The 26,752-nt window shown below is 43.3% G+C and overlaps 2 protein-coding genes across 4 annotated transcripts; one reads left to right on the forward strand and one right to left on the reverse strand.

Annotated features, from left to right (window-relative positions):
• Positions 1-3,508: 3,508 nt before the first annotated feature.
• On the reverse strand, positions 3,509-11,072 carry LOC135913572 (uncharacterized). Its single transcript, XM_065446084.2, has 7 exons — positions 10,358-11,072; positions 7,347-7,541; positions 6,593-6,949; positions 5,039-5,259; positions 4,810-4,969; positions 4,361-4,457; positions 3,509-3,990 (listed from the first exon to the last, which is right to left on the reverse strand). Exons 1-4 carry the CDS (start codon positions 10,389-10,391, stop codon positions 5,186-5,188), a joined length of 660 nt encoding a protein of 219 aa, XP_065302156.2. The 5' UTR covers positions 10,392-11,072; the 3' UTR covers positions 3,509-3,990; positions 4,361-4,457; positions 4,810-4,969; positions 5,039-5,185.
• Positions 11,073-17,922: 6,850 nt separating this feature from the next.
• On the forward strand, positions 17,923-26,394 carry LOC135897839 (uncharacterized). 3 transcript variants are annotated; one of them, XR_010563169.2, is made up of 5 exons: positions 17,923-18,054; positions 20,310-20,456; positions 21,413-21,481; positions 22,529-22,609; positions 24,920-26,394. XR_010563169.2 is itself a non-coding variant. In XM_065426544.2 (5 exons), exons 2-5 carry the CDS (start codon positions 20,404-20,406, stop codon positions 25,399-25,401), a joined length of 681 nt encoding a protein of 226 aa, XP_065282616.2. In that variant the 5' UTR covers positions 17,923-18,054; positions 20,310-20,403; the 3' UTR covers positions 25,402-26,394. The 3 variants fall into 3 exon arrangements, 1 of the variants encoding a protein (XP_065282616.2); XM_065426544.2 differs by having other exon boundaries at positions 20,310-20,452; XR_011509642.1 differs by lacking the exon at positions 22,529-22,609 and having other exon boundaries at positions 20,310-20,452.
• Positions 26,395-26,752: the final 358 nt, after the last annotated feature.

Raw genomic sequence — 26,752 nt, forward strand, 5'->3', positions numbered from 1 at the left:
GGGCGTGCCTCATAATCAGAAAGTTGTTTTGGCACGTAAAACCCCATAATTTAAAGCTTGCGAGGGGAGCTGGCGATCGGCGGCTCAATCCAACACCACCTAGATAGCACAAGGCCTTTTCACTCCGATCCATGACGTCATGCTACCTGGCCCGACTGGCATAGAATCTAATGGGGATGCTCGCGAGTGGGCAACAGTGATTTTGACGTCATCGCTTTCATCACGCCAGTTTTGTCAATAGAAATTTCGGGCCAGGTAGCGTGACGTCATGAATCGGAGTAAACAGGCCTTGTGCTATCTAGGTGGTGTTGCTCAATCTGGCCCGCGGGAAAGCGGGGAAAGCGGGAAGGAAGCGCGCCGTCTTCCGTCGTGCGCGAGCCACACTCGTAGGTATGTGTCATGCGCGTACACTTTTCTGATTTCTCCTGAGAATGGTTTTGCTCCATCACTTCACCCCGTCCGACGAAAAACGCAGTGACACAGTACACGAACACACCCGCCTCTAACAGTGGGCACTATTCTTTGGACAACTTTTCTCATCGTAACGTCACTCGGGTGCGAAATAAAACAACATGGAACAAACACGCAAGATGTGTGCTCGTAGCGGTCGCCGTGCAATCCTGTTTTCAGGCAAAGCGTAGCGCAGCGCCAGCGATGCTCGCTGCAATGTTCCTTCGCCGGATCACGGATCAGAATAAACGCACGTGGCACAAATGCGGCATCGTAAGCTCGCAGTCATATTTCTGGCATGATAGACAATCACAAACAGTTCTGGAATTCACTCTGACGAGGGGCTGAAGCACACAGCTGACGCGACCTCGCCCAGTTCGAAGCGCGGGCGGCCATCTTCTCCGTCGGCGGGTTCACCGGCGGTCCGGCTGATGACGTTAGTCCAGGGTGCGCGTCCATTGGTGGGTGCTCATGTGCCTCCACCTCGGAGAAGTAAACGCCCCCTTTTTTCTAAAGTTGTATGCGACTATAGTAGCCTCTAACCTGCGGTTTCGTCTTGGTTGGTGGTGCATCTCAAGCCCATAGCTCCATCAGATTTGGTGAAGACACGCTGGAATGAGCCGATGTGACGTGAGACGAGTTGCCATTATGGTCTACACTAAAACTTGATTACTTGTGTAAATGCGCGCCGCTATTTTAAAAAACTCAAGGCGATAGCTGTCGCCTTGTGTATCCTATTGGCTATGCCATTGCTTCTTTGAAAGGCCGCCAAACCCAACGGTGGATGCCCTTGCAAAGCGAGGGTTATTACACACGGCGGAGGTTGGTGTCGAATTGAAAGAACAATTACTTATAAAGTGATAGCTGTGCACTATAGCGTCGCCAAACTTGGCGGATTTCAACGTTGGATTGTAATAGCTAATACCGCGATGGTTTACCTCACATATTCATATGGCGGGTAGAGGTGCGGTGGGTTTTAAAGCGATAGCCCTGTCGCTGTCCGTACGCAAAAGATTCTGAGCCGTTCCACTCTATGAGGGTGGATGACTAGCGGAAATGTACATAACTACCGATATATTAAAATAAAACTAGAAAAATATAACACAAATATTCACGTTATGTTTATTTGAATTCACGTTTATTTCGTGACCACAATAATGGTGGCTTTATGGCCGCTATGATAGACCGCCATGGGCTCTTTGACGACATTGTAGGTGCTCTTAGCGAACGTTAGACCTACCCACGACCGATGGTGCGTTCTAGATACAATAGTCTTGGTGCAATATTGAAGGCCGAACGTTTCCAAAAGGAACGCATGCAAAGGACCACTTTCGGTCGGGAAGAGACACATCGACGTTAAAGTCACCCACAATGGCACTGGTATTGGGGTCCACCGAGAGGATCCATCCAAATGTGTCAGTCATAAAGACTTTAAGGTTCGTCTTTGACGTTCCGGGATGAACGCATGCGGTGTCGGCAACGATTCTGTCCCCAATCTGTACGGCGCAAGCGTCGGCACATTCCACGCCGAGGCTCTCGCTCGTCGTCTGCAAGGCACAGGGCGCAACGGCCGCGCGGTCGTTGTTTGCGTAGATCGCAACGCATGAAACCATAATCAATCAGCGGTTTTGGCACATCTGTCGACCCGCCAGGGTCGCTTAGTGGCCTTGGTGTTGGGGTGCTAAGCACGAGATCTTGAGATCGAATCACGGCCACGCTGGCCGCATTTGGATGGGGGTGAAGTGGAAAGACAGCCAGGTACATAGATTTAGGTGCACATTAAAGAACGCCAGGTTCTCCAAATTACCGGAGTCCTCGACTATGGTATGCCTCATAATTAGATCGTGGTTTCGGCACGTTAAACCCCATTATTTTTTGACACATCTGGCCTCAAACGCCGCTCGAACACATACGCTGCTACAATTTTGCCTTAAGCTTGAGCTGTTTTAACTCTATAGACGTCGCAACCCTAGTAGCACGCTTTGTTGCCTCAGTGTGGCCACAACGTTAGCTTCTAACATTGCCTTAACGTGGCTAGTGTCCTCTTTTTGCAACGTTAACGCAACATACATAAGACAACGTTGAGACAATATTGCTCCAATGTTACATCAACTTTCAGTCAATGTTAAAGCAACTTCTGGAGACAATATAAATGCAACATTGCTACACCTTTTTATTTGCACACATGCAACGTTACAATGTCACTGCAATATTGCCGCAATGCTGTCATAACATTTCAGAAACTTTGAGACCGCATTCTAAATCACTGAAATATTTCAGCTATCAATGGTTGCTGGTCAATAAAATAATCTCGTGAAAGGCTAAACAGTCTGCAATGGTATCCTCATACCACAACGGTTACGGCAGTTTAAGGTCGCAAGAATGAGCAACTGACCATTACTCCTTGCTACACAGTGATGCGGTGCTGTGCTATAGAATACAAATACTTACAAGGCTGCACAGCACAACACATTGTTTTTCCATACTTTTCAGACCGCTTACTCTAAACAAGTTCTTTATGTAATATTCATCAGCTCTCTACTAGTGCTCTTGATCATCTAGATGCTACAAGCTGCCGTAACCTGAAGATACCACTGCACGTGGTTATTCTGACAATTAGAATGATTTATATATATGGGTGCACATCACAAGTAGCCATCATTTGTTTCTGATAACGCTATTTTATTTGTCAAGAACTGAATCAACTACACTAGCATCAAGCTTCAGACTGCTGTATAACTGCACTTTAGCTTGGCATACAGCTAGTTTCACAAATATAACTTAGAAAAAGGAAGCAGACATATAATACACTTAATATTACATGAACACATTAGCACAGCTTGAAAAATGTGCCATGTGAGCTTACATTTCACTAATATGATTTATATTATTTAATTACTTTATAAATATGATTATATTATTTAATTACTTTACAAAGAAACTTGCAACAATCTACAAAACAGCACACATGCAGCCTATTTTGGCTACTCAGGAACAAAAACCATAGCTAATGTTTTGAACAGTTACTAGGCGCATTATCATAGCATGAAAACACACACACCTCTGAACTTGCATGTTACAAATATCAAACACTTCAGTAAACTATTTACACAACAAGAATAGCATGTGTTGCATGTGTTGCGGACCCCATCCGTCCTCGTTCATCACTGCGAACTGTTGTAGCTGACCACCAAAACTGAAGCTGACAGCTTATCAGAGTTGTTGGTGTAGACCATGCGTGCTCTAGGTTGTAAAGGGAGTATATTTTATGTTTTCCTTTTCAATAAACCTTCAGTTGCTAGTCAGCACCTGTACAGTCTTCTGTCTTGTCCCTGTTGCTGCACTGTTTTCTTCCAAGTCTCCTTCATCCCTTGTTTGGCCATGTGCCGTTGCACTGGAAAACTACAAATTTAAAGTACTGTCAACATTTGCCTCAAAAATTCAGCACATCTAGAAACTTCTTGTCCCCTTGTCCCCTGGTGGCCTCCAGCTGCTCATGATGATGGTCTGATTCATGACATCAAAGGCGAAGCTGCATCCCTGCAAAAAAATAAATAAATATGTAAAGAACCAAAAATTTTCTATCATAAGCATCTTGGTGGACACACTTCCAATAGCAAAACCTCTAACAACAAAAAGTGCAACATTAAGTGCAGGTTGCTGACACTGCTCAAAAATATGGATCAAGGATGAGGAAAAGTAAAATAACATATATACTTGCACTAAGATATCTTCCAAATTAACAAAACACTTCCTATTTTGTCTGCCCCCAACTTAAAACCAGAGGTTATTTAAACTCCAGTAATGCATGCAATAAAATGCACATATTTATTAGGAAATATTTAGTGTTGGCGCCTCTAAATTGCTGATCTATAACTGCCAATCATTAAAGTACTGAACTGTCTCTTACCGTTTCTTCTGTCTTGATGGTGCATAACGGAGCCATTCGGCAATCGAAAGATGTATTTGTGACTCCGTGGCCTCTGCGAAATTGCTTTTCAGCGTTTCTGAAAAACAAATGAAAAAAAAAAGAGAATGAATCATCAAAGACAAGGCTACATTGGTTGGCTTGGAGAAGAGGGTTAAAGTAAGATAAGAGAAAGCCTCATGGCTTGTGCTGAACAACGGCCTCATCACCCTTCGCTATAATAGGCAAAGCAGAAAACCAGCAGGGTGATGGCATGCCAGGAAAAGCCCATGCTATCAGTATAAAAAAATATACTGCTTATGTTCCTTACACAGGAAATGCATTCAGTGCTTCAAGCCTATGCATTGTTAACTGACAGCTAAAAATCATGGCATGCTGAAATGCGAATGTGCGTATGCATGCTACACATGAGAGATATATAAATATAGCACCTGTGAGGACTTGGAGCAGGTATAGCCCAATAAATGGCCTTTTTCCTTTTCTCCCAGTCAGAGAAAAGTCCTGGGCCAACGTGTCACACATGCATCTCCGCATAATTTTGCGTACAGAATCTTGCACTGATGTGCCACCGATTCGCGATAAATGGGCCATCTAGAAAAAAAAAAGACATCCACATAAAATTTCATGCATGTGTACTTGCAGAGCAAAAATTTAACTTACGAGGTCTGTCCTGTTTTTTTCATCATGAAGCTGCCACTCCAATTCTTCCAGCCTCTGATGAGTTGCCAGGGGAAGCAGTTCAAGAATGGCACTGCTGACAGGTTGTGCACACGGTTGTTTATTTTCTGTGATGGCTTGCTCTATCCTTTAGATGGATTTTTCCAGGCCATCTACCTGAGCTCTTATTCCCTTCACCTCCTTGAGCAACTTTCCAAGCATGGCTAAAACAAAGAAGAGAAAAGTAACTTGACCAAGCTAAAACATTTCACTGTAATGGTTTTAATCTTATGTAAGCAGTAACCTAAGTATGTCTTCATTCTTTCTACAAGCAAAGCAATCCACCTAAGAAATAGTAGTAACAGTTAAATAAAGGATTCCTGCCATTTCTTTCTTTAACCAATAATCTGCAAAGGGCCTAACTTAAGTTGCATGAATAACACTTTGCATTTCCAATACAAGAACACCATGCAGAAACATGCACACGTAACTTCACAGGATCCTTAACACAGCCAGAGTACTCGTGCTGCAATGAAAGGTATAAGAAATGCAGATATAAAACAAATTATTCAACAGTCAGACTTAAAAATGGTGAATTAAACATATGCAAATATTCTACTGTTAACATAAGTGCGTTTTCCCAAAAAGTATTGACTAAATTTAGGGGATCTACAATAACAGTGAACATATTTGCTTGTAAACGCACTGAAATAAATTAAAGACCTATTGCACTTTGAAGACTTACTATTTACATTCCACTCCCACTTTTGCTATAGCTCCACATGGAGCTGTAGAATATTTAAGTAAATGAATAAAATTAAATAAGATTAACTTATGGCAATGACCAATATGTGATCATGTGGCTGCTACAACTGAACAGACCAACTTTTCCATGCTAAATTGTAACACCATGGTTGGATGCAACCTAAGTGCAGTGAAGCTCCGCCCACATTTGGGACCCCCACACCGAATTCCACTGCAAAAAAATGTAGTCAACTGTTAAAGCTTTTGTGACCTAAACAAGAAGCTAATCACCAGACGAAATGATAAGACCAAGAATTTTGATGCTCATGCTTGCTTGATAAATTAAAACACTAAAAGCTGCTCTCATTTACTGTACTGATTGGCCAGCAGAGTAATATAGAGAATGTGAACCATGGCCCAGTGTTACCAACTTCTTTTTAAAATTGTATCCTACTACGGTAAAGCTCACAAATGCGGCAGGCACCTGCATATGACACCAACAGATGCATCACCAAAATTAAACACATTCAGTAAGGCAATGTTAGAGCAACACTGTCTATAAAGTGCCTAATGTAGAAACATTCGCATGATCATGCAACCTGCACCTTCCCTGTATGGCGGCCAGAAATAAAGGTTTGCTGTCGTCTATCTATACGCTCCACTTATGAAATAATCAACTATAGCCCTTCTATAACCTTTACAGAATTAAAAAGCACCTGACCAGACTGTACATAAAGTTGGACAAATTCTTGCGACCTGCAACTCATGTCGCAAGCATAATAAATGATTCCAAAGGCTGACAGCAGCCCCTACCATTTTGGTCAAGCTTCCTTTTTTCAGCAAAAGAATCGCCATCATCTAAAGCCACTTCCCGGCTAGGTGGGGCCTTTTGTATCTGGGGATCCTGTGAAGCAAGTGACTGGGGCTTGAACCGTGACAATTTCACAATTTTTGGCGGTGGTGGTCGTGAAACAAACTTCGCAGTTTGTTGCGAAGAATTAAAGCACTGTCCTCGTAGAGGAACAGGAAAGTCGATGCTCTCTTCATCTGAAGACTCCAGGCGCGCTGGTGGCCGCCTCTTCCGCCTTTGCTGAATTGTTTCAACATCTGAGGCCAAATCTGATGTGAATTCTGCTTGCTGCTCTTTTTGTCTAGCACTTTCATAGCTGCCTAAAAAGAATGAATGTAATATTTATTGCCCAAAAAGAAATGAAATGCAAAGCACTAGTTTTAAAAAGACAAACAAAAAAATTTATAGAACTGTTGAACACTGAGTGGTGAAAGAAATAACAGCATAATATAAAAATGACATGTCCAAATTAATATGTTTAGTATATTCATCTACTCAAAATTTGCCACCTTCACTAGTTTCAATACAAAAGCAACCAGTTCTGGTACTAAGAGTAAACAAATTGTAGATACCTTAATTATAAGGTTCAACGAAGATAACTTTCAAGCTCAAAGTTTAGCTAACAATACTGCCAAAAATTTACCGATCTTACTGATAGTACACGAACTTAAGCTACCAACTTGAACATGTTTTTAGAAACTTGGGCAAGAAGCTTACCACATGTGCACAACACTCGACATCTGTAGCTAGTCCAGTCGCTTGATGGTGGTTGTTGCTCTTTGATGGCAGTAGTTATCTTTGCGGTGCTCTTAAATGGTGGCCACCTAACTGTGTTTTCTGAAATCCACGAAGTGGGCACGACGGAAACTTCATCTTCATCTTCAAAAAGAACGATGCTGTATGTCTTCCCCCCTGAAATTATAAAACAAAGAAAACTGAATTAATGCGATGGAATCCTAGCCACGGTGGGTGCAGTTTGATGAAGGTGAAATGTGAAAAACATGTATGTGGCGAGTGATGTCAGTGCAGATTAAAGAACCACTGGTGGTTAAAATTTATCAGCAGCCCTCCACTATATGCCTCTCGCCCGCCTTTAAACTCACGTCATTGTGAATCAATTCATGTGCCTTATCTACCCTGATAGGCAAGTTTTATATTTTACGAAATCAACCAGTGATCCCCGAAAATATTGCCTTTCCTATTATTCAGCAATGCAACTGCTACACTTGTACTGCAGGTAATGATATGGTGGAATGAGAGGTTTCACATTTCGAAGCTGCACATGGATTTTTTAGAACACAAAAGCGGAAGGCTGCCAATTAATTTTTGACCACTCAGTGTTCTTTATAACATGCACTGACATCACACACATTTTCACTCCATCAAAATGTAGCCACTGTGGCAAGGATTCAATCTCATGACCTTGAGAAGAGCAGGTCCAATGAAATGAACAGTTTAAATTAGCAAGTATACCAGCACAGGCTATACTTGTCTCATTTAGTCCATTCATTTCAGTGGACCAAACCATGGCATGTGTGCAATAGAGGAAATACTGCATAATTATCTCCTCCGCTTGGCAAGCACATGCATTTATTTCTAATTTCATCAACAGGCCACACAGAAAGATCTTGTGAAAGGTCTTTAGCAGCAAAAACCAGGAGCTCTGAAGACGGCAATGGTTGCGAATACAAGTCAGCCAAAGTTGTGAAATAGTGCCCACAGATGCTGGCCCCCGACACCGATTGCAACATATTAGTTACTAATACAATGTGACCTTCTTTAAGCTGGACACAATTATCCAGCCTGCCAAGCTTTAGCACAGTTCCTTCAAACTCTAGCAAAGAGTACTGTCTGCCTTGAAACCCTGGTGGCACAGGTCCATTAGAGTGCTCTCCTGACAGTCTTGGGTATGAATTGAGAGAACCTGTGGAAACATTACTAAGAAAGCGTTTCTCACTGAGGCGCTTGATAACCTGCTGAAGAGCTCGAGCCTTCGTCCTTACTAGGGTCTTAAGTTTATAAAGGAAGTTTTCAAAAACGAAGGCTGAAAAGTCATCAAGAGGGCCAAATCTTCTGGCATCGTCAGCTAGATGCAACAATGAGTGCACGTTATAGACATAGATCCCCTTTCCATATAGGGAGCCAGCCTCAGCTACAAACTCTTGAAGAAGGTGCTCCGCCAAGTCCACGTTGTGCACTGCGTAATCTGGGCATGCAAGGATAGCAATAGCAGCACTAAGCTTCATAAAATGGTCGTAAAACTTTCTTTCCAAATTTCCTTGGAGGACAAGTGGTCCATAGTACAGTAGAAAGTTCCTAAACTCAACCGCTTTCCACTGCTCCAAAAATTGCAGTGATCGTGGCCTGCGCTTCATGTCACTTGGAACATACAAGTTAAAACTAGCAAGCATCGTGGATACATGAAGCTTTGACTGTGATGACATTTTTGAAGCTGATGGCTTTTTAGAAGCCCAATAACAAATGAGTAGTTTCTTCATTACTCCCAAACAAACCAGGTGCATATAGTCTAGTGGGAACTGTGTGACCATCCCAACACCAAAACACTGCAGCGGAGACTCGCTATGGTGGTGATGTTCTTGGGCAAAGCTCCTGAAATCTTCATCAGTGCGCAAGGGACTGTCATGGGAATCAAAAATGATTTTCCTGTCAAGTGCAGAGTATGCACCCTTTTGAGTGCACCTTTCACATCCAAAATAGGCTGTATGGCCCTTAATGCATTTGATGTAAGCCCTTGCTGGGGCATCACACACAAATGCATGGATTTTCACAGCATAGACCTTGCCATTGTACATAAGGCCCTCCTCAAGCAGCTTCCTTATTTCGGAGACAAAATCACTTAAGTACAAGGTCACATCTCCAGGCTTGCTGTCACCCTCATAGAGAGCAGCAACAAATGGAGAGGAGTGTGAACTTTCCTTTACAAGCACGAGAATCGGCCAGAATTGCTTTCTCGAGCTGCGGGAGAGCGGAAGGCCGTCTACGTTCACAATGAGTGACAATGTCCGACAATCTGCAGGAACATGTGCAACATGTTCTTCCAAAGAACGAGAAATTCCAAAATAGTGGTAACGACCACCGGTCATCACTGCCAGATCAGTATGCCTCTGCGTCTTTAGCAATGTTCTAGCATCCGAGGGTAACTCTGGATGGTATGGCTTGAGCACTTTAAGCAGGGAATTCAGGTGTGAAGCAGGCAATTTACTATTAATAGCCCATACACGCAAGTCGTACTCTAGACACTGAGTAGCGGCACCAGACTCAGGTGTCATCCTATCTTCACACTCCACCAACTCGTCATCGTCAGAAATCCGCGACAAGTCTGACGTTGCACTTCCTATGTCAGAGATGCCGCTAGAGGTGCCAAAATCTGACAAGTTGGAACTGCGGCTTTCATCTGCGTCCTCGCCTGGCACTGATAAAGAGGATAAAACGACATTATGCGACAAAAAGGCGTATTGATCCTGCTCTGCTCCTGATGCGCACAATCTGCTGTCACGACCATTATCAACAACGGCCAAACAATTTTCTAGTTCGCCGTGAACAGCCTCTGCTATTCTTCGGCGTCGTTGCCGAATGGACACTTCACTTAGTGAACGCTTCACTCTCTTCATGATGCAACGAATGTAGCACTTAAAACCATCACGAAGGGCATGGCTTTGTGCCAACCAACACGTGTTACAGCACAACAATGAGTAGAAATCACTTACCACTGAGGTCATCCTCGGAGCAAGCCTGCGCCATTTCAGTTGAATTGCAGAGAAGCTACAAGAAAAAAAGCACAGGCACGGCGACTGCAAAAAAAACTATGCTAGAACAACAAAAAACGCGGACTTTGACACGACTGCCGCTGAGTGGCACGTTTTTAGATGAGCGCGCGTCGCAGGGCTGGCTGTCGCATGGAAGAAGGCATGGAAGAAGGAAATGGGCTCTCGGCTGTACCGCGATTTGGATTTGTGATGATCTCCATGGCCATTAGACTGCGGAGCGTCAGTGAAACCAGAACTCAATTTTTTCGGCAGTTTTTATTTAGACCGCCTGCTTAATAAAAAAACAGATATTTCAGCTGTTTAGAAATATTTTCGATACAGGTATATATTTTTACATCAGTGTGACATAGTTAAGTACACTTGCACTGCTCGCCAGCTGTATGCACACCACATGCAAGCTTGCGCTCGAAGCAAAAAATAAAAAAAATTAATGTAGTAATGGTGAGGAGAAGTGATCTAGCTGGTACCGGCTTTTCTATTTGGGCTTCAGAAATAGCCCGAGAGGGCAGACAATTATAGCCTATAGCATGAATGTTATAGCAATGTCATCGTAGGTGGTTCAACATTTATTCATCATTTGACAATATTGCTGCAATGTGAAAAAGACCACTTTAGAGCAACGTTATCAGCATGTTGCTTGGTAACATTGCAGCAACATTATCTAATGTTGAAGAATGTTAGCGCAACATAATACAACATTGGCAATGTTGTTGCAACGTTGCAGTAACATACTGTGCTACTAGGGAATCGTTTTTGCCAGCGCACATCACGAAACGCTGGAAACATATCTAGCTTTTCTGGACACGTACCAACTGTAGCACGCGAAGCCGCCCTGGCCCGAACTAACGCGTTTTCAATGCAAGGAGCGGGTTTTTCGCGAATAAGAAAAGCTGCAGGTCGATTATTGAAAAAAGGCAGATGACAGACATGTTCTGGAAGACAATCCACACGCGTCAAATTCAGTGATCCCTCTCTGGCATGCAAGAGTTTTGTTCAAAAAGTGCTTAAAGATTAAGCAATGGAAGCTTTAGGAAACGACGAAAATTTGTACTCGATTTTCGAGATGAAAACGAAAGCTGGGATAAAAGTCGTCGTCGTCGGATAAAAGTCGTCGTGCTGCGTCGAACACCAACTTCGTCCGCTCGCTCGCTCGCTCGTTCGCGCGGGCTGTTGGCTTCCATTGAATATCCTCGTCGATGGTTTCTGGACAATTTTCCCCTCTTTTCTTCTATCATCCGTAAATGATCATTGGAACTTAGCTGATAGGCCATAAAGTTAACACAACAGGTACAGGTCCCGTGATTCCCACCGGCTGCCACCTTACTCACCGCTCGCGCTACTACACTTACACAAAACATTAGGCACACAAGTTCAAAACACAAAAAAATGGCCTATGAGGAGGAACAACTTTATTTAATAGTAGGGGAAGGGGAAGGGGGAGCCAGGTCATGGGGGGAGGCTAGGCCGGGGCTCAGGGAGCCGCAGCTGTAGCCGTCCATTCAGCCAACGTGGACTACGTGATGCGCACAGAACTGGTGGTGCCATCTCGCGGAGTGCAATCGATGCTCTTCTGAACGGTCATGTCTGCATTTTAAAGGGAGAGGGCGCTCCATTACAGCCGCCCATCACAGGCGTAGGGCACTATATCGCAGGGGCGCAGGCGGCACCAATGCGTGCTACCGCCACGTCGAAGCGTGCTTTTTGTACTACCGTGCGACTCCAACTGTTCGAAAACGAAGTTCGACTTGTACTCTGGGCGTTTAGCCAAACTGCGGTGTGCAGTTTCAGTCGTTACGCCACGTTAGACGAACGACAAGAAAACGCTGGGCGGGTATACATTTCTTGGAGCACACGTTAACCATATAAAGCGGAATATACAACAGAGGTGGGTGAATGTATTTAATTTTCGAATCTGAATCGAATATTACAAACTAACTATTCGTATTCATATAAAAAACGCTATTCGGCACTTTCGAGTACTTGAAGCTAATAAAATATTTCACAACAAACGACTGTGAAAGTCTTCTTATTGTTCTCCATCAGCTAAACGAAGTATGATAAATTATCAAAATTTAAACAACGACAAAAGGTCTCGAAGGAATGCAGAAACAATATAAATGCTAGTTTGGTTTCGGTTTCACGATGGAAGCCCACATGACAACCTCCGAGAACTCCTTGTGGTCTGTCATGAGAGTTTTTGGCAGTCTGGTGTGCTACAACGCAAAGCTATTACAAACTTTTCTATTCAATTCAATTGCGCGATCAGTCCTCCATGAATAGCCATGACTTTTCCTGGCCACCGGCCACTTCGCTTGTCGGTCACGCGACGTCAGCAAAACCCCAAAAACTCCTGATCTGCTATGACATGCTGATTATGCTTGAATAAATCAAACAAAAGAAAAATAAATAGTTCCGATTCTTTGGGTTTTTAGCCATCAGCTCGCCGCTATTGGTCAAAATGTTTCAGGCTGTGCCCACTTTGGCTGCCTGTCACGCGAAGTCACAAAATTGCGAGAACTCACCGCGTCAAAGTGACGTGTACGTACTAATATGCCGAATAAAATGGCTATATATATATATACACACACACACATACATATATATATATATATATATATATATATATATATATATATATATATATATATGTGTGTGTGTGTGTGTGTGTGTTTGTGTGTGTGTGTATTTAACAGTCGCAGACTGCCTCGTTCCGAAATGAATAGAATAGGCTGCTTACCGGTCGCTACGGCACTAGCTACTCGGAGCTGCCGGCAAAATGCACCTATTTTGCATGTAATAAAGATATGTCCGCGCCTGTACAACGTTGACGAGCCCTCTCGGCACGTTATACTTTTTACGTTACACTTATGCGTTACACTTTTCTTCGCTGAGGATCCGTTTTAGTGGCAGGCATTTTTATCGTTCCATTGCACGCCACCACAATTTTCTACCAGTCACTGAAATCTATATACACAAGGAGAACCGGGCCAATTGCCGACGCCAGCATTGCCCTCCTCATCAGGTTATCTACATTCACTGCGCTATATATATAGCCCGGCCCCACCGAAACGCTCTCCACTTCTGCGTGCTCCTCGCCCCTTGTGAGCCAATTATGTAAGAAAAAGCTGTCAAGAGGTAGGCAATGCTATTCTATTTTAAAGCTAACAAAAGAGACTCCTGTAAGTGAGTCGAGTATTTCACTAACCTCTTCAAACAATGGTGCGGGTCACCTCTCCCCTCCCGATGCTTGCGTCGGCGGTTACATAAATTTGACGTCAGGAGATTGGAATAAAAACAGATTGGAATAGTTTCACGTGATAGGGTCCCTGGTCATGTAGCATATTTACCTTTTACGCTACGACCAGTGATGTTTTCTTTGCAATGGTTCATTTTAACGTGTTTACGGCTCACAAGTCCTTCAGCACCTTTTTCTTTTTTCGGCAATCATTATCTTGGCATTCTTGTAAATCTCTATCTCACGCAGCAGCCGTTCATTGTTGGAAAGCTTGTTTGTTACCAAGTCCTAAAGATGTTGAGGGACGATTCATGCATATCCTAATGACAATTAGTGATCTCGTGTTTAAAACAGATTCCTCGGCCCTGTATTTTTTGGACTTATCAACGCGGGCGCGGCACCTAACTATAAGAAATGAATATTCCCGCTGTATATACGTACTTATGTGTCTGCGTTTGACTATTCGATGCTTACTAATTGTACTCAATTCATATTCGAAAAATTTGATATTCGCCCATCGCCAACATGTAACCTAGTACCATGGCGGGACGCCTGCTAACTTAACTAGAATGCCATGCAATCGCCACTTCTTTGCACACGTGCGATCTCCAGTCATTCGAAGTTGGCGTAATAATTGCAAGGGCAGTCTGAGAAGGAAGCACCACTTACACGATTATGGTACGTAACTGATATGTCGCGCGCCTAGGCGACAAGGCGTCACAGCTAGGAATGCGCCTTGGTAGCGGCGCAAACGTTATCAATCTGTGGTTGTGCTTAAAAGCGGCGGCATTCAAGCTGGCACGCGCTTTCGTTCCTGTAACATGGAACTGGGCAGTTCGCCCGCCGTTGTTAAGATGATGGCTAAATAAAGCCGTATTGTTTTCGCTCCACCGTTGCGCTGTCCTTCCGTCAGACACGACAGTCCCCTATGCGAAATGGCTCTTCCCCTTTCTCTCCGCATAAAAAACAAAAACAAAAAAACATTGAAAACGAAGAACAAACAACAAAACTTAGTGTGCTTCCACTCTGTGAAGAAGGATGACCAGCGAAACTGTGTATGTGGGCCCCTTAATGGCGAACTACACCTCCGCCGCGCGTCGGCCCGACATTGATTGCACTATCTTCGGTGTTTTTTTTTTTCTACACGTGGACACTATAAGGGGGTAAGTAGCCCTTAATAGCTTCGCTGTAAACTCGGGTAGCAAAAATACCTCGGGGCAACCTTTGTCGCTTTTTAGGTACGATCATGGGTTGTCTAAATGCCAGTGACTGGGCACTGTGGCGTTACTGCGAGAAACCAGGGCCGGGATAACGTAGCGGTTGTATTCCAATGCTAGTTCTTTACACGCTTCGCCAGCGGTCCGCGGGGCGCTCTGTCCACTTTATCACCGTGGTCGGCGGTCGTATACCAGTGGCTGATAAGAAACGTACAGAATCGAGCGAAAGGGGATCCTTGCGTCAAACATAGGGTCCTTGGTTTTAAGGTAATACCCGATAACCCCTAATTTCTGCCCACCGAACAAGTTTAGGAAAATTGGGTTAAAGCCTATTTCTCCCCGAAACTGGCCCTATCTTAGAGGATGGAATAAATACAAGTCTGACAAAACTAATGAATGCTGCGCACCTTGTGTGTGCAATTGTCTATATTGTAACGGTAACGAAGAACGTCGCAAGTGAAAGAACAGGAAGAGAAGGACAAGCAGTAGGATGGAGTAGTAGTGGGTCAGCGGAATATTTGGTTTTTGGAACGGCTGAGATTTGGGTGGGTCATGTGCCGCTTGGAACCCGTTCAAAGCCACCAGACTCCAGTTACAATATATACCCCATTAATAATGTTATTTGTATGCAAATATGGCATATGCCTCAGTTTCGCTTAACACTCAAGCGAAAACCGGCATACCCTATGTTTCGGCGATCACTTTCAAATTATATTTTTAATTGCCTGTGGCAGATAACGCAATTCTAGTCCGTGAGCTGGTCTACTTTAGAGGCAGACATTATTGTCAGGAAAAAGAATGAAATGCGAAGTAGGCTAATTAAGAAGAAAATCCCTAATTATATTGACTAATTACCTTATGGCACCTAACGCAATTTACAAATTCTAGCCGGGATGTTCGCAAGGCGGATCCATTTGGAACGAATTCTCAGGATGACACCAGCTTTGAGTTATTATTTCCTGAATTTTGCGGATAAATGCAATAGTATTCCAGTTTCTTTTGTGCTTCAATACATAAAAACGGGGTTCTGTTATGAAAGTAAGTAGGACGACAGTGTACTTTTAACGCAAGTTTGACGGCATTTCTCGTAAATGGCGTCATCCACACATTTGTTTTTCAAGTGTATATGCCTTGCAGTTTCACATGCTAGAATTTTAGATTGCAATATGTGCCATAAGTTAATAAGTTAATAACTTAATTTGTGAACTTTTGTTACTTATATGATTACGTATTTCAAGTTTTCCTCCAAGTAATGTTCGCCTCTTCTAGTAGAGCATCTCGTGGACTAAAACTATGCTATCTGCCACAGGCAATTTTTAAACATTTTTTGAAAGTGTTCTCTGAAACATCCTTATATATAATAAGTATAACGCCAGCCGGTCATAAATGTGCGAAAGGTTGCCGCTTTTTTTTAGCGGATGCGTTTACATGATTACGAACGCGGCGCATATCATCGCATTTCCCGTATGTCGCATACGTGTATACGGCGGTAATGAGCTAGAAAGCAGACGCAGAGCAAAGGTTTCCGTACGTTGCGAATGGTAGCTGTGACATCAGAGATTTTTAGATCACGGTGCCCAAGCCTTGGGAAGCGTAATCGCAGAGTGTATAGAACAGCGCAGAGCGAGCATAAAAGGCCGCAAAGGAGCAACACTGGAGTTGTCGTCGCCCAACACTTGAGTACGGCTTAATTGGTTGCCGTATTCTAAAATTCGCTATTGAGAGAACGCTTACCCAGCCAGATTACGTTCACAGAACGGCTGCTCTGTTCTGTTTGACGTTCTGATCACAGAACGGCAAAGCAGGACGACAGTAGACAAGGACGAAAGATTTGACAGTTTTCTAGAATGAATAGGAAGATGTTGAAAAATGCATATGCTAAATGTGTACGTCAACAACACTCTAAAAACTAGGAAGGGTATCGCAGGAATGAAGCGGCCGGTTCTCTCTTCAAAGCGTCGTTTTACTCTCGCGAAATGTCGAGGAGAGTGAAATGCATTGTTCACTCTGTCACCAAGGAGAGATTGAAATGTGCTTTTCACTCTCCCCTTCAGAGAGAGAGAGTAAAACTACTCTTGCGGCAATAGAGAACAAAACGTAGCGTAATCTTCTGCTTCAACTGTAGGTGGCTGGCCCCGAACATGGCAATGTATCATTCATGCACGCTGAGCAAAGAACACATCGTTTTGCTTCTAAGATGATGATGCTGTGTGGTGTTTTGTGGCGCAAGGGCCAGGTTTGGCCAAAGAGCGCCATGACAAGTGGTAATGTTAACGATGTATTATGGAAGATGTGACTTGGCTATAAAGTGGCCTAAATATAGTCGCTGTAAAGTGCGTAAAATCTACGTGCTATAAAATTATGGCGATGACTAATGACGAATACTATGAACATTAAAATCCATCGTAAAGGATTGCTGCATTGTTTAAATTATGCGAGATGTTAAAGTGCTTACAGCACTACTGCCTCGCCAGAGCCCTTGAACCACAAGGGCCTAGAGGCATGTGCTATTCAAAATAATTATCGCAGCGGCATCCTCTGAAGAGAGGAAGCGCTACGAACGTGTGGGGCTAATAACATGCAACACTTCATCTTTCAAAAAACCTAGGACGGCGTTGGTGTCAAAGAGTGGTTCTGGGCCAAGTAACATAACAGGATGAAGGGGGATGTGGTGCCGGTATGCTAAGAGAAAATGTTTTTTTCTTTCGGATTCGGCTTCCCGACACTCCAGTAGGACGTGGAGGACGGTCAGCCTCTCCCCGCATCTACCACAGGTTGGAGGCTCGTTTCATCTGTGTAAGAAGTTATGTGTGCCAAAAGTGTGTCCTATTCTTAGACGGCAGAATAGGACATCTGTCCGGCGGGATTTTGTTACAGGAGGCCAGAAACCTAATTGTGGCTTTATTACATGCAGTTGCTTCTAAGAGAACAGGCCGCCGCAGTTCAAAGGAACGCGTAGCGAACGCTCTACTTTTTCACTCGGATTTGCTCCACCGCACGCGCGCGCGCTCATGATCGCGGAACAACACAGCACCGGAGAAAGGTGATCCGTACAGCATCGTCCAGCGAGCTGCACCGCCGCCGCGAAGGCCAGCCGAGGACGATCGTATGTCAGCCATCTCGCGTCGCTACGAAAACACGACAGTCGTTCGTCATGCCTTGGATATAACAGCAAATCCTCCATGGTAAGTGAATTCTAACTTAGGTGCACATTCTCCGTATATGTCATGCTATCGCCAGGAAGCCGTCGCTGCGCTTAGCCGACGCGATTGACAAAAGATTAGGCGTACGCGCTGTGTCTCTCCATGTCAATCGAAAAAGCCAGTCGTCGCGATAACTGCATGTGATTTTATCACGTTGCCGTGTTCCGTAAGAGCTTTAAAGATCGCAAATGCTGCCAGAACTATGGTTAGTTCAATAAGACGCCAGGCGAGAGGACGCTTAAAATGGTTCGTTCACCAGCCCGTTATTCCGAGCCTATGCGGAGCGTGATTAGCGTGCGTTTTGTGTGTTTGAATTTATTCAGTTTAGCAGTCTACTGTGTACGGAACGCTGTTGAACTAAGGAATCACATAACAGAAGGCGTCATTTTGCTGGCAGCATGCTTTTTTTATAAATAAACCGCGCGCTTGACGGTGTCTCGCGCAGGGGGAATCTGCGACCACTGAAGTTACCGCAGCACCAGTGCTAGTTAGAAACTTTGCCGCAGGCATTCAGTTGTATGCTGCAAGAGGTCAGTTGAGCGCGTTATCTTGAACTTACTGAAAACGCATGAGGAATCCATGTTTTATGCTGAAAAAAGTATGAACCCCATATAAGCGATCTTGCGCGCGGCGGCTACAAGCGACGCGATGGAGATGGCTGTCGCGTTCGCTCGTCGCCTACAAGTCGTACTCCGTGCGAGCGACGATATTGAGCGACGCCTCCCCGGTGTTGCCGGCATGAGGGCTGCAATCACGCGTGACGCGTGCTTTAGTAATTTACGTTGATGTATTTTACTAAAAAAGTAGCATAAAATATGTCCGGAGGTCTTGCCGTAGGTTCTTATCCTTGCACGTATAAAAATTGAATCATTTGCTCGTTCCGCGCTACAATCGGTAGTATTTGAGCGATGTAGTACATCTAGTTCCGGCTTCGTGTTATTGGCAAGTCGCTCATAGCACTTTCGGGCGACGAGCGATGATTTCTAGATTTCCAGAACCGAGCCATCTGTTCAAGCGACGGCCCGTTTTGTTGCTCGTCGCCGTCGCGCACTAAATCGCTCTCACAGTGTTTATCCCTAAGACTGAACTGTTTTTGCTCATGTATTGAAATGGTGTGATTATAGGTAGGTCTGGTTTTGTCTCCTGTTGCGGTTTTCGTGCATGGTGGGAAACTGAAAGGATGCTTATGTCTACGAACTCGGTGAATTGTCGAGCAGCTAGTTATTCATCGGCATCGAATATAACGGCTGCTGTGTGGAATTACAATTGCAAGGGCGCTTTGCATACGCTTATTGTTTTGGACGTGCCTTTGCATTTGCTAATATGAGTTGGCGTGTCAGAGTTATGTCATATGAATAGCTAAATCAGCCTACCTTTGGGGGTTACAAGCGTAATGTGTGCATTTTGCTATTGCATGGCAGATCAAAATGTGTTTATCGCTTGAATATTTTTAGTAGAGAAATAAAATATCAAAATAAAATGTTGCTTTAATTCCGTGTTACCAGTCTGTCGTACACAGAACAATAGGTTGGTGTAATAAACCAATAACTGCGGTTTAACTGCGACTTTTACATGCCTTCAAGAATCTAAAATGCTAGATTTCAAACTGCAGCAGTAGTCGGGTCTGTCAAAAATGAACTCCATTGTGCACCTCATACATGAAAATAAGTTCATGCCTTTTAGTAAGCTTAGATGCAGGCCGCAGTGAACTTTCTTGTTAGTATTGAAATGTGGGCAAGCTTGCCATAACAAGCCTCATTGCCCTTTTTTATAGGCACATCCATATATCCATTGAACTGAAGGACAATATTTTCATCCCTACTGAGCATCATGTTTGCAGCTATAATCCTCAAATTATGGCTTCAGCAGTGGCACAACCAGGGATGGTGCGGGGGGCACACTGTGCACGTGCTTAGGATGTGTCACAAATGGTGTTTGCGATACACCAGGCTCATGACAGACCTACGATGTCTGAAAATGACCAATGTTCTATTCATTAGCAGGAGTATTCTAACATTCGTGCCGAACGAGGATGAACTGTCCGTTATTTCGTTTTTGTGTAAATCTAAAATTGAAGTTAATTTAGCAGTTGACTGTTGCAGTCATTTGGATGTTTTGCATGCATTTCACTAAGAAGACTAAGAGCTAAGACTTTCTTTTATTGCCATGGCCTTGACTGTCTTGATGTTGTTTTGCACCATGCCCTTGTGTTGACTTTTGCATACAATATTTTTCAGGCACCCGCTTTATATAACTCAAGAAGGCAGCTGCAAGGACACGAGGATGTGAAAGAGCCAGTGCAGCGCGACTTCACGTAGTGCAGAGGAGCCAATGCCGAAAAATCAAAATACATTGCCATGCAATTTGGACAAGAAAACTAGTATGTGGGTATATTTGGTGTACCATTTGACCAAATGTAACCAAAATCAAGATACAGTATGTTACACCAAGTTGAAAATTCTCATGTGCTCCAGGCAGTCATCTTAACATGGTATATTTATGTAATGTCTCCGATTGGAAAGTCAAATCAAGTATGTTCTCTGGAGACAAACACATAGCAGCAAGTGTCATTGAAAAGTTAGATATGTGTTTTAAAAAAGCTGATTAGTTCTGAGAAGTGACTGCTTTTTGTCTTGCCTCTCAACAGATACATCCATGTGATAAAAAAATAGTGGTACAATGAAATTGCATATTTGCTTAGTGACATGATACATACATGCAATGAGCACGGTGCCTTTGTTTACTATAAAAAGCAACAGCCCATGCTTGGTTAGGTTAGGCCCACTACAACATGCAGGCATGGGTGATTGGCGCTTTTTTTATTTCTGTGTCGTAAGGTTTATTGACGTGCATATAAGTGCAATGGCACGCAGTACGGCTAGTACAAAAAAAGGGGGGGGGGGGCAGATATATGTAGCTCACTGTACACGCCACAGGGCAAAGGAAATCCGTGTTCAGCAACCATGTTAAATGCCATGTACGTAAATTTTACAATGCTACTCATTCGAAGCGCGCACAGGTGCATACTGCAAAAAAGTTTTCCAGGGTACATAATTTAGTGTGTAATTTACACTAATCTTGCTCTAACCACGAGACTTAATAATTTGAATATACTGCACGGAAAAACCTAGAGCGAATTGTGTGTCAGCTTCGTGTGTATAGATATAGTCTTTCCTATGCATTAGGTTTTTCACGTAATGCATTACCAGTTGACAGCCTATCTTATGTGTACTCTGTTTACATTACAGTTGTTTATTAGTTTACTCATTTGTTTTGCAACTTATGAAATGCCGGTGTATATGTATTTTCAACATTTGACATAACCCTGTATGTTTTGTAGGGACAACCCAGGACGTGCATTTCTCAGCACCCAGTCAACTGCCAGAAGTGACTCGAACACAGGCCACCAGTAAGTGGACATCAGTTGCAATTTCACATTATGCAGTTGGCTGCTGCCTTGTACTGAGGATTTTTTTTTAATCAGATGGTGGTGTCGTTCTAATGTACATTTTGACCACAAAGGTGCGATCATGTCTCACAGAGGCTATTCTCTGCTAGGGACGTGTTCTCGTGTTCGTGAAGCATTTGTGTTTGGCAGTATTGTCGCCCAATGAGTCAGATATAAACACTGTAACTCGCCACTGCTGGGAAGTAGTTGCGAGAAACACAATATATTATGACACTGTAAAGTTATTTCATTAATTCGAAGGAAAATTTGCAGCAGGAAAAAAGGTTGCTCTTCCAGGTAAACATGTCTTTTTCTCACAAGTTATTTAACCAAACCGTTGATGCGTGAAATTCATGACTTATGAATAGATTTTAATTAATCCTTTAGTAATGCTTCTAAAAGAGGCTAGAAATAGCATGTGACTACCTCTCCAATCAGCAGATCATACACTTACAGTCATAAGTGGTAGTTCCATGCAGTCTCGCACTCTATATAACCTTTCCGTTCAGCAGCATTGGAACTGGCGGCTGCGTTTTCAGAAGGAAGAGTGCACTTGGCACTGTATATGTATGTGTGAATTCGGTTTTCTTTGTACGTGTGGCTCACTGACTCAAACAGTGCAAAAATCGGTTGTACCCTGAGGCTGATGACGCCTTCTGCTGCTAGAAATGCGGCACTTCATATTTTATAGTACTGAATGACATTTAAATCAAAGCTAGCACATAAGCTGATCAAGAAAACTAACCGCTGTTATAGCTGTTTTCCTCAAAGAAAGCTTGTCCTTTATGGACTGTTAATCTGAGCTCTCCACTGATGTTTCAGTAGTATTATCCCTTAGTGAGTGAGAGATTGGGGGCAATTAATCGTGTTAGTCTTTAAGTGGTGTCCTAATTATGTGTATTTGTTCCAACAAAGTTGTCTAGATTACTTTATTGTGTAGTGTAAAGCTTATGAAACCATCAGCAACTAGTGAGTTGCTAACATGCATGTGCATTTGGCACTATACAGGTGGCACTCGGCTGTACCACTGCAGTGCTGCGGAAATTGCAAGCACCAGCGGCTTTGCAACAGTTGTTTCACAGCATGTCGGTATGTGCTAATCTATAGTTTTGTTGGGATGAGTTAGTATTATGGACCACTGCTACTCTGTATTGTGACAGATCCATATGATAAGTGATGTAATGGGCACAGCGAAAACATGTGAATGTTTTACTATGCTGCATAAAAAGGCTCTTCTTTTCGTCACTGGAGCAGGGAAGAAGAGCATGCAGGCACTCCTGAATGTACATATATTTCAAAACATGAGAGAGACATATATATATATATACATACACATACAATTAAACTAAAATCGGGGACATTCCATCTTTCATTTTGAATTGACTTGTACAGCGCAAAAATACAACACAGACTACAGAGAAGCCCGCATGTTAACAGGTATGATACACACAATAATTCAACAGATTTGATACTTCAGGTGTGCTATTTTATGCAAGGGGGAAGGGAAAGGGGATAAAACCAGAAAAAAGAGTGGAGTGGAAAATAAAGGAATCGTGGCAAAAAGCATGAGAAACATTGTGCAGCCAGGATCGCCAGCAGGACATCTAAAAAGCACTGATAAAATTACATACAGGGCAACCTTACGTATTGTTTGTTTCAATCAACTCAGATCACATGCAGCCATTACTGCAATCAAGTTGTTTCCTTATGTCATGAGGGAATGATGTGGGCCCAAAAAGCTGTTTAGAGCTGAAGGATTATGTTCCATGCTTGCCTCATTACCTGCTTTTTATCATATTATTATCAGCTGCTTATGTTAGGGACAAAAAGTAAGAGTACGAGCTTTTTCCTAATTCGCCATTCCACACAGCATGTCTTTGTGACTATATGTACATGCAGATGATCCATAGATGAAAAATATTCAGTACAGTAGAATCTCATTACAAGATACACTTGGTTGTAAGAGACATCTGAAAATGGTTTGGTTGGTTTGCCACATTAAAAACACTGTACACAAGAGTCACCTTTGTTACTAACGACTTTTTAAGTATTCACAACTTCGAAGGGACACAACCCAGACACATTCACTTCATGCACCTTGTGTGCTCCAAAGGGCATAAAGATCACACAATCCTCACACAGGTCAAGTGCGCATGTCTCTTTAGCATGAACTAGAAAAGGAGGGCAACGAGGACAGTGCAGGGCAGAAAGTGTCGACAGTTGAAGCTGACGAGCGCCTAAGAGCACCTCAAAGGCACCGCGAGCAACAAGGCTTGCAAAGTGAAGTGTTTAACTTCCAGAAGTTAGGGAGGAAGCTAACACAATCTACAGTCACTAGAAAGCTGTTAATGTCTTCTTTAAAGGGCCCCTAAACCACCGAGGTTGAAATTTAGTTGCGGTGTTGCAGTTGTACATGTTAAGGCAACGAACACGTAGCCACGAGAATTTTTCAAAACGGTGCAGTAATAGTGGAGCTACGTGTTTGATTATCTAAAAGTAGTCCCCGCTCATTTTACTCTTTCATCTGGTACAGGCCATCTGGACAGTATCGTCTTTTCCTCGCCTAGTACACCTCCAAATGGTACGGGACAGGCCATCACCGACGAGCTCTGCTGCTGCCGCGCAGGCCCGTCATCCTGCGAGGGGTGGCGCTAATGACCTTGCCAATACAATGGAACTGTATGGTGACTCTAGTTAAAGAGCCTCATAGGGAGATCCTTCTGCTGGCGTTTCTGTTCTTTGCCCCCATTGGCTGCCCACAATGGCATCGCGAGCAACGCGACGAAGAAGGAGTGTGTATTTGCTTGCAGGCCTTGCCGGCAGTCGTACACTTTCGTTCGACCAATCGACAGCACCGGAAACTGGTGACATCATCAGAGACAGCCTGGTGATGTCAGGACAAAGTGGGGGGGTGCAGGATAGGTCCAGAGAGGCGCACGGGGTCGTTTTCGTCATATTGTGGTGCTCCCACAGTGCTACGCACTGTGGCGTTTGGCGTCGTCAATTGTGACGGCATTCTGATTTTGATGTGCATGTTTACTTGAAATCTTCAAAAAATGTCAAGAAGTGGTTTAGGGGCCCTTTAAGCCACCCTGAGCAATTATTCCTTCAGATATATCTAAACATACTTTAGTGATGATGCATAATAAGGTGATCTAGTCTGGCTCCTCAGTGTTTTAAAATATTTGGTTTCGTGAGACATGTTTCCCGTGCCTCTTTAGTATCTCTTCTAATGAGGCTTAACTGTAATGTATGAACACAATTGTGTAACTCCTCCTGCAAGTATTATTCCTTAAGCCTGGTCACTGATGTGCAAAGCTTGTGGTTAAGTTTTGATGTCCGTACTTTTTAGAGCTATGTTTGTTAATTCAGGCTGTTCTTATTGGTTCTTCGATGCAGGAGACAATGCCTACGAAATTATTGGCCCTGATGACGAGAGCCCTCAAGGGGCAAACGACATCTCTGTTGCAGAAGTGAGCCCGATACCACCTGAAGTTACCATGACAGGTGGCACGGCAGCAATAGATACAGAGACGGCCATGTCTACTGCAGCTGCAACAGTGTACGAGGCAAGCAGCAGTGTGTCAGCATCAGCAGCAGTGTCAGAAGGAACCGCACCAGGCCTGGTAGAGCAACATGTGTGCTATCACTGTGACTTTTTTTGTAGTGCATACAACTCATTTGCTCAACATACAAAAGCTTTTCACCACGACTGTGAGCCAGTGTTCTTGTGCAGCAAGTGCAAGACTAAGTTAGGTGTTATAACACAGTACACGCATCACTTTAAAATATGCAAACATATTACAGTTGTTGCCTCCCCAGCCAGCCCACATAGCGACAACGTGGAACACATGGTGGGACACACCTCTTTCCCATTATAAGATAGTAGAGACTGTCAGTGTTGTTGCTAGATTAACTGGTCTTTGTAGGCAACTAGAAGGACAGCACAGGTGTCGTAAGATTGTTGTTGATGTTGTTGTTGAAGAGGTAAAAAAGAAGTTTGATGCAGCTGAAGTGCCAACTGATATTGAGCAAATCAAAAACAACCACCTGAGAAAGCAACACTATCGAAATTTGGGTATCTATGTGCCGCCAACTCTGGTAAAGATGGCATAGGACAGAAGTGTGATGAAAATCACACAGACACTGCTGTTCCATCACTGGTCACAGTGAGCACTGACTTATAGGGCAAGAGAGTCAACTGAAATGAACATTATGGCATAGTGTCATGCTCCCATGTGACCACTTTCCATGTTATTTTGCATGATACGGCTCAACCTCCAGAAACGAGACTGCAACTTGTCTGTAAAAAGCTTTCACAAAAAATTATTCACAACACTATTAACACAGCAGTATCTTCTTTTTTTGTGGGTTCGAGGTTCCCGGGTGTCCATTAATGCAAAAATTGCGGAAAAAAAGAACATGTGTCGTACTTACACCTTTTTATCAAGTACGAGGGGGACAGAACTTTTCTAGTCATGCATCTTCATCATACTATCAAGTTTTTAAATGCCTTTTATAATTATTATAACCAGTTATATCTGAGTGCATTGTATGCATTTAGCAGGTGTAAAATCAGGTCAGTTGGATCAGATGCCTTATCTGCAAGAGAGCCCTATATTCAAGAAATTTGAATTAAAATAGGTACGTTACAGATGCAGTCTTTCAGCACTTTATTGCGTGTGGTTTAAGCATTGCTCAATACTTTTGTGGATGGCAGTTTCAACCGGCACAGCACTGTGCTTTGTCACGGTCACGTGTCTTCAAAGCGGTGTTTACCATTTGTGTTGATCTGTTTGTGTATTCATAGAGCAAGTTCTTAATTTATTTTTTCCGCATTCTTGTGCTTGCACTAAGCTTGTATAAGGCACTTACAAAATGGGCGTCACTATAACGAACTGTTCTGTTGAGATTACACATGCAAATAATAATGTTCAGATGGCCGCACTTCCATGTAGGTGCACCAATAGCTTTGGGTATGTTCTCATGTTTGTATAAATCTTATATAAGCTAGTTACAAATTGTATGTCACTAAGCATTGTGATATTCTTTAACGAAATGCTTGGTTGGTTGTACACTTATGAATTAGTATTCAGGCGGTGGTATTTCCATGTAGGCGCACTGCTAGCTTTCTGTGTGCTCACGTGTTTGTATTAAGCTTTTACAAGGGAGTTACAGCATGTACGTCACTAAGCGCTGTGATATTTTTAAAGTACTGCTTTGTTGGTTTTA

This window comes from Dermacentor albipictus, unplaced genomic scaffold, assembly GCF_038994185.2.
Source record: "Dermacentor albipictus isolate Rhodes 1998 colony unplaced genomic scaffold, USDA_Dalb.pri_finalv2 scaffold_17, whole genome shotgun sequence".
In the NCBI taxonomy this organism is placed as follows: Eukaryota; Metazoa; Arthropoda; class Arachnida; order Ixodida; family Ixodidae; genus Dermacentor; species Dermacentor albipictus.

What these genes read in the sequence shown, in the direction of transcription:
- LOC135897839 (XM_065426544.2), top strand. Translation starts at nt 20,404, where the DNA reads ATGCCGAAAAATCAAAATACATTGCCATGCAATTTGGACAAGAAAACT. An exon ending in CAATTTGGACAAGAAAACTA is followed by an intron (nt 20,453 to 21,412) that starts GTATGTGGGTAT and finishes TATGTTTTGTAG; the next exon opens with GGACAACCCAGGACGTGCAT. An exon ending in GACTCGAACACAGGCCACCA is followed by an intron (nt 21,482 to 22,528) that starts GTAAGTGGACAT and finishes GGCACTATACAG; the next exon opens with GTGGCACTCGGCTGTACCAC.
- LOC135913572 (XM_065446084.2), bottom strand. Translation starts at nt 10,391, where the DNA reads ATGGCGCAGGCTTGCTCCGAGGATGACCTCAGTG. An exon ending in TCGAGTGTTGTGCACATGTG is followed by an intron (nt 6,950 to 7,346) that starts GTAAGCTTCTTG and finishes CATTCTTTTTAG; the next exon opens with GCAGCTATGAAAGTGCTAGA. An exon ending in AAGGAAGCTTGACCAAAATG is followed by an intron (nt 5,260 to 6,592) that starts GTAGGGGCTGCT and finishes TCTTTGTTTTAG; the next exon opens with CCATGCTTGGAAAGTTGCTC.